General features: G+C 38.0%; 1 protein-coding gene across 6 annotated transcripts in view; it reads left to right on the top strand.

The window, feature by feature from the left end:
* Positions 1 to 14,820, top strand: part of LOC149300883 (RNA-binding protein Musashi homolog 2-like) — a 284,563-nt gene extending 269,743 nt beyond the window's left edge. For 2 of the 6 annotated variants that reach the window (XM_089484527.1, XM_089484529.1), the window contains exons 12-13: positions 12,286 to 12,440; positions 14,779 to 14,820. In XM_089484527.1, the coding sequence (XP_089340653.1) occupies positions 12,286 to 12,440; positions 14,779 to 14,820 (197 nt within the window). Of the gene's footprint in view, positions 1 to 2,282; positions 2,306 to 4,611; positions 4,804 to 12,231; positions 12,441 to 14,778 lie in introns of all 6 variants that reach the window. The other 4 variants (XM_089484523.1, XM_089484524.1, XM_089484522.1 and 1 more) reach the window with 4 other exon arrangements.
* The last annotated feature ends 628 nt before the right edge of the window (positions 14,821 to 15,448 follow it).

Here is a 15,448-nt window from a genome sequence, read left to right as displayed (position 1 = left end):
GGTATGTTGTTTTTTGTTATTGTACATTAATATATATTCTTAATTTTATACACATATGGAATGATTATGCAGTGTGCATATAGATTTACTTTTCTTGTTGATGCTAGAAACGAAGCACGCTGGTATATTTTCATTCAAGACTATGTTTCTGATTAGTCCAGTAGCTATGGATTAGACTTGGAAAAGTAATCTTGCCTGTCAAGATTTGGTAGAATACTCAAGCATGAAAACACTCCTGAACACCAAGAGTAAATTTCAAAAGTTAGAGAAATAAGCTAGAGAAAAACAATATTGTGAATTAAAGAACGCCAACATAACCCAATATGCAGATAAGGTTTTGAGATGCTGAGGACATTACATAGATGGTGGAACGGCAGGAATTTGCATCTCCATTTCAGCTGCTCTAATTTAGTAACAGTTTGCCCTGTGTTAGTGGATAAACCAGAACCAATTATCCACAGCTACCAAGTGATGCTGCACTCCAGCTGTATAAGACGGGATTAGATTGATCATCCATCCTTCTCATCTTGTTCATCAGTCACCTATTCATTTTAGTAGAACTTTCTATTAGGTGCTATAAATACATGTAGGAAGAATAGTTGTCATCCCGTTGAAGTGTAATGTAGGTGATTAGATATTTAATGCTAACTTCCTTGACAAAGGCTCACACTGTGAACAAAATTTTTGTCTCAGAGTGATCAAATACTTAACCTGTATCTAGTGACATTTATACTACCTATATGGAGCGCACTCGTGGTCTGAGACACCTCACAGTTCCATCGTTCGGATAAATGTATGTTTTTTTTATTCTTCTATAATTGCCATTTTGGTTTTTGCTCTTCATTCATGAGGAGACCCGTTCTCCTTAACTCTTTGGTGTTTATCCAGTTCTTGTTCCTATAATTATCAACTCACATCTTAATAATGGGTTTTATATGGAAGATGTCACACGCTATCGAGATTGTGTGCCCTGCTGAGTTCCACATTAAGTCTGTGAGACATTTGCTATTTAAAGTGTCCCGGCTAAACTGATCTTCAAACCTAAGCACTTTTTTTTCAACCAAGCAACGCTTATTTGGGAATCACAGAGTTTGCCTCTTTAAAGGTTTTGTGCTCTAGACAGAAATCCCTGTCCATTAAGAATGCTTAGCTGATGTGGTCTTAGTATATCGTGAATGCACACGTGAACTACATGGGTTAGTCCCCAAAGACCATTCTTATTTTAAAATCTGTAACATGTTTTAGCACTGACATAGTGTAAAGTTTAGATTTTTGGTATTACAACGTCTCCTTAAATAAACTGCTTATTATGAAACTTGCATTCGAGTTCTACAATTTCTGGATTTCAAATGCTGAAGAAGTTTAAACCTAAAATGAAAAGGAAATTCAAGTATTTTTAACTAAGAAAAGTTTCCCCCCCCCAATCTGACAGCTGTGTCCTCACGTACTAGGTGTCTGTATTTTTAGAAACATCTTTCTCACACCCTGCCTTCTTCTCACTCCAGAACACTTTAGATTAAGAAAGTGGTCAGTGTCGGAAAACATTTCACAGTGGGGAACAACGGTATTTTATTCTTGCAAATCAAACATCGTTTTGCACATCAGTGGAGGTCCTAACATACAAAAATTGCTCTTTTTAGTCTTGGTTATTTTCAAACATATTTCAGACTTTCCTTTCTCTAATGCGATGAGAGTGAACGGTCGATGCTTGTTATTTATTTATTTGCTTTGTCTTGTGATTTGTTTAGCAATCATCCGGCAATCTTTTTAATGCCTTATCTGTTGACTGTGCCCCTTGCCGTCAGAATCAGGATCACCTCTGATGGCCCTAGCTTGCGGCTTGCCAGACATGATTACATTTCATAAGTCACAGAGAGATTGCTTGTCACTCTGCTTTACTAATCGTGATCTAACCCTTTAGGTTCTGGACAGTTTAACACATTGCCTGCCCCCTGTAAACAAATAGCCTATGCCATTTCTGTCACTCGTTTTCCTACATGACTTGAGTATGTCTACTCATTTACATTATACAGCCATTGTACAGCATCTTGCTGCAGAATCTGCTGTTAATGGCATCTGTAATATTTTATTCCTTAACATACACAAGTTTTTTGTTACAACTAGCTCATGTTTAGAGCCAAATTGTGTTTGTTTGTTCATTGATATAAGTGCACATAAATTATCACTCTTTTTTGTTACTTTCAACAATGTGGTACAAAACAAGTTACATACATTGAGAAAGGAAATTGGATTTTGGGTTACACTGTTGTACACACGAGTAGGTACACTGATCATTCCTCCCCTGGTGGCTCTAACGGCTTTTGTAAAGCGAGAGAAAATGGAGATAACCCCAAAAAGGAAATTGTAATGGTAGTTTTGCTACTATTGTTGCACAGGTTTCTGGTTTGAAACCAAAATATCTGCAAACAACCACACAGATTGGAAAACTAAAAGTACACACTATGGCTGATTTTAATCAGAAAAACTGAACGTGACTTAAAATGGCTATGCAAAGCACGCATCCTAAGCATCTATATTTAGGATGGGCAGTCCTTCTTTTTTGGACCCAAATCCCTCTGCTCCTCTTTGTCCCTGATGTGATTCTTCTCCCGGAGCTCAGAATGTTTTCTCGGTGTGATACATACATAACTATCATTAGGCAACAAAGTCACATATAAATGTTGGTATAAAAGTCACAACTCTAGCCACCCCCTTTACCCCTTATATAATCATTAAAAACACATTGCCACTTCCACTGGACAGGTCCTGAGAATGATCCTTTTCAGTGTTGATACTTATATAGTGTCCACCCTCAACATCTTGGATGTAACATTCCATAAGTGTTTTCTGAAAAAAGATTATTTTTACCCTTTTCTTTTTTGCCTCGACACTAGCATTAAATTAGACTTAGTCACTGGAAGAACTAGCCACAAAGTTATTTTTGAAAGAAGATCTTTTTAATTTTTCCCTGTCTGCCCACACCTTTAGCTTCTCAGCAGGTGCCGTCTTCCGACTGCCACTATTATTTCACTTGGCTTACCACCACTTCATCCGGCCTTTAATTAGAAAGTGTAGGGGGTATCAAAACTCTGTTTTAAAGAGAGAGAGAGACACACACCAGCTTGCACTGATTTTTGGCCTGTAAATGTTCTGAGCAAGTCTTCTTTGGGGCCCTGGGTGGTTTAGTTCCATGTTGTGTGGAATGAGATCTAGGCTTGTTTCAAGCTTCAGACCAATTATAGCCTTTCTGCGGAAGGGGTTAGCGGGAGCACCGGTATTGGGACAAATTTCCTCACTGCGCCAGAGTTTGCCTGGCATTGCAAAACAGTACATAGTAATTTCCCCTTTCTAAATGAAAAGAAACATTTTTTGCAGCGCTCACTGTTTGAAATTGAAAATCATATCCTGATCTCCAAACTGTATGCAGAGCTCTTTGCAATTATAAGTGCTTTTTTTTTTTTGCAACAGTGTTTTGTAAAAGGAATAAAGTATGCTCTATTATATGACCATGCTTGAACTGAATTGATGTTTGCTGGAAACATCATAATTTATCTTATATTAACACTTGATAAAAAAGACAATTGGAAAAAAAATGATAGATGCATGCTTGGTGTTTTTAATTTCTGAGTGCTATAATAAGGAGGTATAGGTAAATCTATGTAGATAACGGTATAGTGTATTGAGTGGATATTGGAGTGCTTTTCATGAGGACACGCAATGGGGTTAATCCTTTACTTACTAACTGTACAAAAAGGTTGTTAACGTCTCAGGTCTCAGGCAGGAAAGAGCTCTTGAACGATGTTGGCCTTGGGAGCTGATGAATGATGTAACGTGTGGCCACCTGCTAGCGGTACACTCTGTATTCAACAAGTGGGCTCATCCTAAAACACTGGATTTCTGCCCCGGCACCAAGGTGTGCCCAGTTGGGCACTGGCCAAAGTGGACATTTTGATGGTGTGCTGGATGGCCAGTCCATGGCTGGATGGACATGGTTATTAAACTTTGTGCCTTTTATGCTTGTATAATATAGTAAATATACATTCACAGCTGTTTTAGTTTGTAACATTGAAAATGTTCATTTTTTAACCCATCATTTGCACCATACCAAAATACTGAGATAGCTACCAATACCACGAATGGCCACGAAAGAGCTGGTGCTTTTGTGTAGGTGAATGGATGATTATAGGGATCTACCAATACTTTTTGTGTGACCTTATTTATGTAAATGAGTAAGGCATCTACAAAAAAGAATATATTAAATCTACACAATTCAATTTAGAATTTAGGGTTGCTGAACATCATACTAAACATTATTTGCTCCATGAAATCCAAGGGAGATCAGGTGTGTGGTACGAGGGGCAAATCCTGTCTTGCCTTGTTGATTTTTCTTTTTCTTTATAAGAATGTAAAATGTCTTTTTTTTTTGTATGTAAGAATGTTTCTCTATTTCTTTAAACGACCATGGTTGCTCTGTACTTGGCAATATTGAGTGGATATCAAGGGCTGGCGGCCTATCTGTTTTGAAATTTCTGTTGTCCCCCCCTCCCCATCTTGCATTTCTTCTCTTGACTACGTTGTCTTGAGTACAATCTAGTACCCATAGTGATGCAGTCAATATGTCTTTAGGAATCCCAGATTATGGTTTCTATACCTCGCCCGGTGACCAACGGGCTGCTTTATCGTTCGCGGATTACGGTTCCATGGGACCTCGAGCGGCACAGATGCTTCGTAGTGAGCATGCTGCTTCAGCAAGTAACTCCCCACTCCATCACCTTCCAAGCCCGGATCAGTTTAAGAGTCCAGGTTTGTACAGCCTTTCATTTTCTTCTGGGTGGGGGGGTGGAAGCAATTGATCACTTTGGGGTGATGCCAGATGTAGCCAAGACTTGCGTGTTAGGTACACATTGAAAGCTCAGTGTGTCTTTTGCATGCTTTAAAATATGGTGATTTAATACATTGAAAAGTATAGTCCATTTACATGTTGATAAGGAACCATACTAACATTCACTCTAGGGTTGTACCATAACACTACAGCCATACACCTATATCGGTACTTTGGGACATGTAGCTTAGATACACTGCTTTTGTTTGCCATAATTAAATAATTACTGTTTTAGCATAATGGTTATTTTTAATGGTCCCCAACAAATATGTTGTCAAAAGGTGTGTGTTATGAGATTTTTAAACCCAATTTTCCCCCCACATATTTTTTCATATATTTAAAATTGCCATTACCACTTTTACAGAGCAGATGTACATTTATCATGGATAGGTATAGATTTTGCATATATATATAGTACCTGTTGTTTGCATGTATAGTTTTGTTTTTCATTTTTTTCTGCATCTCTGTAGCCAGTAAAATGGCATTCGCTTCATTAATGTCCTGATTCTGGTACAACACCTGCATTTCCACCAACGTCTCATCAATGTATTCCCATGTTAACACCCGTTAAGAATTGATTTCTACAAAGTGATTCCGTTATTCTCTGTTATGAAAGGAGTTCCACTCCGATATAATACCTTGGAAAACAGGAAAATGGCATAATGACTCACGACTTGAAACTTCAGTGTGTTTTATTGGACAAGGGTTTATCTCCTAATGTCGACCTTTCATATCCAGTGCTGTATTCACTTGCACCGAGGCACTTAGCTCATATAGTGTAGTAATTTATAAGCCAGTGAGGAAGATAAGCCAACGTAACCACTTTTTACAGCATCACAATGCTCAGATATACTGTGCAGGGCATAGCAGGAAATCCTCAATCACTGGTATATAGCAGAGCGGTAGTTTATCTATAGAGTGTAAAGACCAATTGTGGGCTAAAATGTATACCGTGTAATTTTTTATATAGATATATACTGAACACTATGTGACTTGAGTGCGTCATTTGTTCATGAACTCATATGGATTGTTGTTCAAAACCTGCATGCATTAACACCCATTTAAAGATATGTAAATGCTTTTCCTAGGATGGAGGGGACATTTACAGTGTACTGAAAAGACAGTAGTTCTCAAGCTGAATCCATCTACATTGTGTCACTGCCATTTTATTTTTTGCCGGTGTCTAAGCTGCATTAATAACACATATTGATAGAACAAAGGAGGCTATTTTTCCACCTTGTCCATGGTTACAGTTTAGCCTTCTGGGCATTTCTTTTTGTTCAAAAACAGTTTACATATTGCTGCAGTGGCAGTCTTGTCTAGTTTTCATACCACAATATGGTCCGAGAGCTTTGATTGCATTCTGCCACCATTTTACAGTTTTTGAGATTGCTAGTAGTGAGAGAGGCGCACATTGGCACCCAAATCATTGTTACGGGCAACAGAATTCCTTAACTATAATTCTATGGAAAGTTTATTATTTAATTCACTACTTGAGCATCAGTATTAATGGACAGGTAAGCATGTGTATTGTCCCACTACTCCTTTAAACTCAAAAACAGACTTTATTATGTTAAGCAGATTTTTTAAGGTTAACCTTATAAACATGAAAAACCTCTTAGTCTTTGTTTAATTTCAAATACAATGTAATGTTTAAATTGGTTACAACAGGGGCGTCCAAGTTTTTTCTGCAGTGGGCCACTTCATCAGAATTGTATACGTGCGAGGGCCGCACTCATTTTTCACTGTGAGAAAATATGGCCTTTAATAAAATATGCTGATTAAAATAAAGTAGATGACACAAAACCTTTACTTTTCCTCTCACTGATTTCTGGGCCTAGAAAGTTTTGTGACTACAAATTCAGAATTCTGGATAAGTAAAAATAAAATAGTTCTATTTATTTTAGCGATGCACTAAAATGAAAATCTGGACCAAAACCAAAAATTCAGGGTTCAGTTAGCCGAAACTGAAAATGACCCCCCACACACTTTTAATAAAAGTAAGCTACACACCAAAATTGTACAAAAAATTATATATTATGATTGTTAACAGCAATCTCAGGCATACCCAGATTCCAGCATGTACTGGTTGGCTGGGCATTGTACCGGTATTTTTTGTCCAATTTTAGTGTGTAACCACACTTTTATTAAAAGTAACACACCACAAGTGGACAAAAAAAATCAACAATATGACTTGGCATGATAGGAGTGTGATTGCTAACTGCAAACACATTCTTTTTATACCCAGGCAACCAGTAAATGCTGGAACCTAGGCATGATGGGACTGTGATTGCTGTTAGCAGATTGCTGTTAGCTGTTAGCAATCACACTCCTATCATCCCAAGTCAGCCAGTACATGCTGGTACAGGGTGGCTGAAAGTGCAGACCCCATACTGCTGGCAGCATCAATACACAAGGGGGGCAGCTAGCCAGGTTTCAGCATGTACTGGCTGACTTGGCATGATAGCAGTGGGATTGTTAACAACAATCACAGTCCCATCATGCCTAGGTTCCAGCACTTACACATCCATGCTATCACACACACACAAATTCATTCATTCACAGATTCATTCCATCAATCAGGCATACTCATTCAAACACCCTCCCCACCCCCTTACCTGCTCTACAGCTCTCTCAATGCCGATCACAGACTTCAGCAGGGGGCGTGGCCTCCCTCATTCTCCCCACAGAGGAGGCGGGACTGGAGCAGAGAATAGACCCTCCCACAAGTAAGCAGCAGGGCTCTTGTGATCCTGGCTGCCGATCTCACGCGGGCCGCACCTCGAGGTCCCACGGGCCGCATTTGGCCCGCGGGCCGCATGTTGGACGCTCCTGGGTTACAACATACAATGAAAGGATTCAGGACCTCTAGTATAACTCTTGATAATCCCAATCAGTGATCAGTCTTGGAATATTCTGCCAAGAGAAAAAAAACAAAACAGGTGTTTTTATTAAATTATACCTTTTGTGTTCTTTTCTGTAAATTGATAGATTTATTATCTGGAGATATCATTTCCTCCCTCCTACAGGTAGCTTGCTGAACCCTGTTATTTGTTTGTTTAATGCATAAACCTGCGCATCCGCCACTCCCATGAAACACTCCGGCAGTAATGAAAGTGTAGGAGTGATATTGTCACAGACATCATTCCTGCACTCAACTTCATGATCAGTGCGAATGTATTCAGCAATATATGCACGTTCAATGAGCTGAAATGATTTTACTCTGTTATCACTTACTTTAAATTATGAGGTTTGACTATAAACATACTCTCCTGCATAATTTTATTCATAGCTTGCCATTTTATTCCACAGTCTTTTTTACTTACATTTTTCCAATATGATCATAACATGAATCTCATATGTAATTTTGCTAGCGTAAATGTCATGATTGATTTTGTACGGAGTTCATGTTAATACGACTTTTTACTTTCTAAGTACGTATATTTTATATCTGTACGCACATTCGTACATACAGATACATGCAAAGACTTCCAGAACAGTAAATCATTGCTTGGATCTGTGTACTTTTAGTCGGTCTCGTCTAGATGATTAAATGCCAGTAGATGTAATCCTCTCTCTGACCCAAAGCCGATCTTCTCTGTACAGTTGTCCGGCATCTGCTGTGGACTCAAAAGTAAATAGATATGCTTCAATCATTAATGTAAAAGCCTGATTTAGTCCATTGAAGCAAACACAACAACCATTCCCCTGCTTAGATCCATATTCGCATAGCTACAAATTGCAGACTTGTATTACACATGATCCTCTGGTAATACTTTGTATAATTTAATCTATTTTTATCGGGCTGAATAATAGTATTAGTTGAAAACAATCTTATATTCTATACTATAAAATACTTTAAATACTAACATAACATAAAGCCTGCTTATGAGTGCAGGATCTCTGCAGAACTGCATGCCACTAAATAACTAGGACCTTCAAAGCCGGAGTAGAATACTGAAGAGAAAAATGTGTATGGCGGCTTAGTTGACTAATGACTTAAATTATTAGCCCAGAGTATTGAAATTTAGATCTATTTAATATTAAGATTTCATTAAACTGTAAGATATTCTTTGTTTTTATGGTCACAACTAATTTTGCAGAGCTGTGTAAAAAATAACATTTAAAACAGAGACAAAGCATGTGACGTACCCTAAAACCACAGTCTTAAAACTAAAGGGACTGGTTTGGGCCAATGTCCACATAAATGGGGTGATGTAGGCAGAAGTACTATTAATTACGGATCTTTTTGTATCTAGATTGATGTTACTCTCACACAAACTTTAACAAAATCTTTTCTGACTGCTCATTGATCTCTTTGTAAAACCTCTGGAGAAGCAAAATAATAAATGAGATATGTTGTTTTTACTTAAACTATTTTCCCCACTTTAGTGCTTGCAGTATTTTCAAATAATTTCAGCGTTATGTGGCCTGTTTATTACAAAAACTCTTAGGTTCCTCTTACCCCAGTGAACGGCACTGTGTCAAACGGAAGTCGTAACATGGATCTCATTGGCTATGAAACTCTAACAGAAAATCCAATTTCAGAATGCATGTCATTTATATTTGTTAAAATAGCTTTGCTTGTGGCAGTATATTTTTGCATAGGGAGATACATATTGCAATGCTTCTCGATACGAACATTGAAATGATTAAGTTTTGGAGTAACCTTTTGCTTTTGCTCCCACTGAGCAAATGAACCGGCTTTGTGAAGATATGATTATTACAGTTATACGACTGCAAAATAAATTGACTGCATTCTGCCTATATTATTCAAAGAAGCTTTTGCCCTTAAGCATAGTTTATTTACAATAAGGTGGTAATATGAAGTCATAGCATTTTACCAGTATTATGTATTGTTGGACCTTTTGAGTATACTAAGTTTTATAATTATAAAACCAGATATATTATATATATTATGTAGAGCGTAAGCTGTAACAGTGTTACCTACTTTGTTGAATTTAACACTTTTGTAACAAAATGTAGCATTAAAAACACCACTCCTAGTACTGTTGAATGCCCAAACCTGTGGCAGAAATAAATCTTCATCATATTCGTTTTTGCCCAGAACACTTAATAGTCAAGAGACTTAAAAGCAGGAAATGGTGGATTAAATAACAGACATGTTGAGGTTTATTTGTGTAATTTGCTAGAGGGTTCAAGTAATGTTTTGTCACATTTGTATAGAAAATCAGTGGTTGAAGGGGAATTCGAAGGGTTAATTGTTTTCACGCAAGCCTTTTAAAAACTAAACACAGTCCAGATGTAGATAGTTACAGCATTTACTGACTGCAAGATTGAGGCAGAAAGCAAGAGTCGGATTTACTGGCCCAACAGCACCACAATTTGTAATTTGCATTGTTTGTCACAAGGACTTTTGAGGGCCCTACATCAAGAATTGTGTAATCTACCCCTTCCAAAGAAAAGCTAACTGTCCATTTCAAGTCTTCTTTAGGATGAATTCGCTCACCGGCATTCATAGACTTCACACAACGCTACAAAACTTTACTTAGTGTTTAGGGACTTTTGGGGCATTTATTCTAGGGTAGGGGTCCATGACTCTAGTCCTTGAGGGCTGTGGAAAGGCTGGGAATTCTATGTATTCATGCCTGATTTTTGTTTTTTAATTCCGATGCTCAAACAATGCTATCCAGAAATTCTGTCCTGTTAACGGCCCTTGGAAACGCGGGTTGTGGACCACTCTTCAAGTTTCCTAGTGCATAGGGTCTAGAAGTACATTTTGCACACCTTTAAGACACACAGCACCAGATATGGTGTCATATCCTCACGCTCCACAGCAAGGGTGGTGGCTGTGGAGGGGCAGCTGAGATAGCGGCCCAGGGTCAGGCCTAAGGCAACATCAGTGGTTAATATGTCAATGGTGATTTCTATAAAAATACGTTTTATATATTGCTTGCAGTTACACCAGCAGTCTGTTTGTTTTATGGAAATGTAATCTGTTTAGATATTTTGAAGACCTCCGGTGCCACATTTAAATTTCTTGGATGAGGCCTAGAATATTTGACTTCAATATTAGGATGTTGTAAATTTTTTTGTTTTTAGTTGCTTGTTTGTATTTCACTCAATAGGTTTATGTTATACTGACATATTGGTGCTACTTTAGTGCGCAGTCTACCTGAACTTTCCTACTTTAGCATGGGGTCTATCTGAAATTATCAGTTACAGTGCTACTAGACTTTCCTGTAAGAGTCACTGTTGTGTTTATGGATATTTCCATTACAAAGAAGAACAGCCATTCTAAAATGTCACACAAACTCAGGTTGCGGTGTATTTTGTTTTTTATATCCCTATAATGGAAAAATGCGTTTCCTTTTCGAACAGAGAGCGTGAAGTTTGGCCCCCTTTAAGACCACATTGAAGTACATGTCTATTTTCCCCGCCTCTGTCACGTTTTTCTTTTTTCTTGCATATCACTTACACGTCGATGATACGGCTCTGTGTTTTGTGGTACATCGAGACGATACGTATTCACGTAAAAATGCAACTGCGTCCTCTTCTGTACAGATTATATTTTTATAGAAATCTTTTAACATCATTATAGCAGGGTTATACTGGCATATTGAACTTCTTTCTGGTACTTGTGCTAGACAGAATGCACGGCGGTTTAATGGTAGACCGCATTTAGGCCGCAGGTTACCGGTAGATTGCATGCTAAAGTAGCACCGACATATTTCATTAATTACATTAATAGTGTTTTCACCTTTGAGTATAATGCATAGGTTTTGTCTTCTTATTTAATGATATTCACAATTTAAAAACTAAAGCATAGATACAGACTTTTGTAATCTGTAATCTCTTGGACAGTTATGGTCCCCAAACTTTGTCTAGAATTCATGTCTTTTTTTTTTTTACATTTTTTTTTTCCTTCAGATAAAAACTCACATCTTGTAATTTTTTGTTTCTGAAATGAGCATATTACGTAGTGTTAAACCTAGTTCCTTTGTAGTTTGCATGGGATGTGAATGCTGTCTCCACATGTCCAGATCTGTCCTCTTTTCCAAATAAAATTCAAACAAAGAGCATGAACTTTGCACAAAATATTACACAATGTCATCTGTTATGTAGTGGGTTTAATGAAATCAACCTCACTGACCCCCGGGTGCAATACAGCATTGAATGATCTGGTGTCCAAGCTTGTTTAGTGGTAGTGTGGGCTGATTATCTTGTTGGGTATGTGCTCTTGTTCCGCATGGCCATGGTTTATAGAATGTCAGAAGTCAGGCCCAGCCTGTTTTCTTCCGTGTTTGCCTTATCTTTTATTTTGTTGTATATTAATGTTACATGTTATGATTTAGTCCTTATTCCTACCTTTATTCCCTGCACACCAGTTTTGAATAGCTACAGCACTCAACCGAATTACGGCGCACCCGCATCCCCAGCAGGCACCAACCCAGCTCGACCAGGTGGATTTCCAGGGGCCAACAGCCCAGGCCCTGTAGCAGACATCTATGGGACCGCCAGTCAAGACTCTGCTGTGGGTAACTACATTAGTGCTGCAAGTCCTCAACCAGGGTCAGGCTTTGGCCATGGAATGGCTGTAAGTATCGATTTCATTCATGCTTATTACGATTTGTTAGTTTGAGAAGATTTAGTCTAATACGAAGCACATAAAAGAAGAAACAGGATGTAACTTAGACCATAAATCCGAAATCCGGGGCAGGTTTTATGGATTTCAAACATAAAACCCTGGGGTGTAATCGGTTACCTTTTTTTCTTTCTCACTGACTTGCCTATACTCAAGCAGTGATATCCTCATAATCCTGCCTCTTACAGGTCCTTGAGGGCTAGACATGGTCACAAAGCTGTTAGACATACAGTTATCTTTAATATTTATAGAGAGCTGACATGAACGGGATGCTGTCCTCCAGCCATCTATTTTGGCTTTCCATTAACCCTTTCACTTCTTGTACACCGAGGAGATTACATGCACAATTGTTCATTATGTGGCTCACTTAGCCCATTGACACACAGTGCTATCATTTTATATCAACTGCAGAATTTACTAATAGACCTGTTTCAAACCTGTACGCTTCAGTGCACAGGCTGTCTCTTCAATTATTAGAGTAATAGGTTTCTATTGGCTGATATCTGCTCATCCGTTAAGGGCAAGATGAGCCGTTTTCACCAAACACTTCAGATGTAAACCAAGGGGAGCCAGCAATGCCACTCAGCCGGTTTGATGACCCAGAGGAGTCCTCCTTGACTTGAATGTCATATCGCATTCCACACTATTGTTCAGTGCTGTGCAGAGGAACTGTGGTGAAAAAGAGAGTAAACCACAGTGTTTAATTCCTACTAATTCCTGCTTCCTATAATATCTAGGTGAAACTTAAAGAAAGTGAACAGGTTAAAGTGTGCACCCAACTGGTATATTTGCTATTACCCAAATGTTGTGCTGTATAAATACAGACCTGTAGCTAAAATAAAAAGATACTTGATTTAGAAATTGCAGATTACAAATTTCTAAATAAATGTCTCTCTGCACTTGCTTTTAAAGGAGAAATAAACCTTGAAAAGTAACCTTAAAATAAAATGTCATGTATAGTATATGATTATTTTTAGTTTTACCTTGAATAGAAACAGAAGAATATGCCATTGGTTGCTATGATGGTAAAACCAAATGGACACTTTTTCTGAATAACCTTGTGTTTAAACATGTTAATGACAATAAGGGAATATTTAGTAACGTGGGAGATTTGGTACCTTTCCCCCTTCATTATGCCATGTTTAATGCCAAGTAGTTACATCTAGTTAAAAGTTTACTTAATGAGTTACTAACATGTATCAAGTACCAATGGGAAATGTGTATTTTGCTTTGGCTTTGCTTTAACGATTTATAAATGTGGATAGAAATGTAACCAATTTGCATGCTTTCACTTCACATAGCAAAGCTTTGCTGGATGAGGGTGTGATGAAGAGTTTAATTGTGACAAGGCTGCCAATCTGAGCACTCTACAAACAGAAACACTTATGTCATAAGCTTTCCTATTTTTCTGTAAATGGCAGCTATAATTCAGCCCAATATATTGCAGTCAATGGGTCTAAAGTTTTTGAACCATGTTGTGTAGGACTGATTTCCTGTAAATTCACTTACCAACAGTAAGCTGTAGAAATAAATTAACTATGCCTTGTGAAGGGCAAAAGCTAGCTAGTTTCTTTGTATAGAATGGCATTCAGTGCATGTCTCCTGCTTATATGTAAGGTACCCTTCCTGCTTCTCATAGCATAGGATAAATTGGATCAAAGATTAAACATCAGGGTCCTGTTAAATGACCTACAAAATGTGGCTGTTATTTATTTTTCCGTAAATGGTCTGTTTCCTATGGCTTCCATCCCTAACCTTTGGGTCCCGTTGAACACCTCTTCCCATAGTAACATAGTATGAATGCCTATACTATCAAATACAGCCGTTATGATTAGCCTTGGGAAAATGACCCTCTCTCACTCTGTTTCTCTGTGTTCTTGCTAGAAAACCCCTCTGCTCGAGAAAATGTGAATGTTCTGAGCTGTTCAGATGAAAGCATAGCCTAGAACACTCGACAAGTTCTCCGCCGTGCCTGGGATGTGCATGTTACAGTGCAGATTGGCAGCCTTTCTTGGTGGTAGTGACTTAAAAAAAACTAACTTTGATTACCAACCTGCAAAATCCACAAACTGGATGAAAAATAAGAACCTCTCTGATTACTTGCGCTAATAATAAAAATGCCATCACTCCAAATGACATGAGTAATTTATTAAACAGTTTGATTACGGCTAAACATTCATGCCACCATCACAAGCAGGGCTTTTGATCATTATTTTTTGCTATAGATGAATTGCAGAAATATGTTCTTGTTCAATAGAGCACTGACAACTTAACAATTGTACAATTCTAGGGGCCTTTGATTGCAACGGCTTTTACAAATGGATACCATTGAAACGTTTCATGTGGTTGGTTGCCATCTCACTTTGAGGTATTCTAATCTCTACCATTGTATTTTGTGAAAATTTGCCTTAGCCTTTGCTGTATACACTTAGAATTACCGCTTCCCCCATTTTAACCCTATGGGGCCCACAATAAATCAAATAACAAAAAAATATTTTCTGCCCATGTAATGGGCACGTATGTTTAGTTGCAGACCTATGAATGATTAAGACAACTGATTAATTTCATGCTTAAAAACTGGGCTCCAATGGGCTAGAATGTGGAAAACTGGTTTTCTATCAATTTAAAAAAATATGTAGGCTCCTTCCCTTACTTTTTGTTCCTTTAACTCTAGGCATCCCAACAATGGGAAACTGGCAGTCATTTACTGAATTATTTTAGTTGGTTGAGAGATAATGTGAAAGCCGCACACATTGTATACAGGAGAGAACACTTTAAAGGAGGCCCTATACTTCATTTGATAACAAAAGCAAAGAAACTTACAACAGTGAGATTCCGTCAGAGGGTATGGACATTGTTAGCATCCAACATAAATAGCTTAGCTGTTCGTATTGAGCCCCTTTAGATACTGACTGCACAAAACATACTGTTCTTGAGCAGTGTCCTAAGCAAAGCCGATG

This window comes from Sceloporus occidentalis, unplaced genomic scaffold, assembly GCF_023333645.1.
Source record: "Sceloporus occidentalis isolate IW3139 unplaced genomic scaffold, rSceOcc1.0.p SCAF_22, whole genome shotgun sequence".
NCBI classification, from domain to species: Eukaryota; Metazoa; Chordata; class Lepidosauria; order Squamata; family Phrynosomatidae; genus Sceloporus; species Sceloporus occidentalis.
This window is presented reverse-complemented; position numbering and strand designations above follow the sequence as displayed.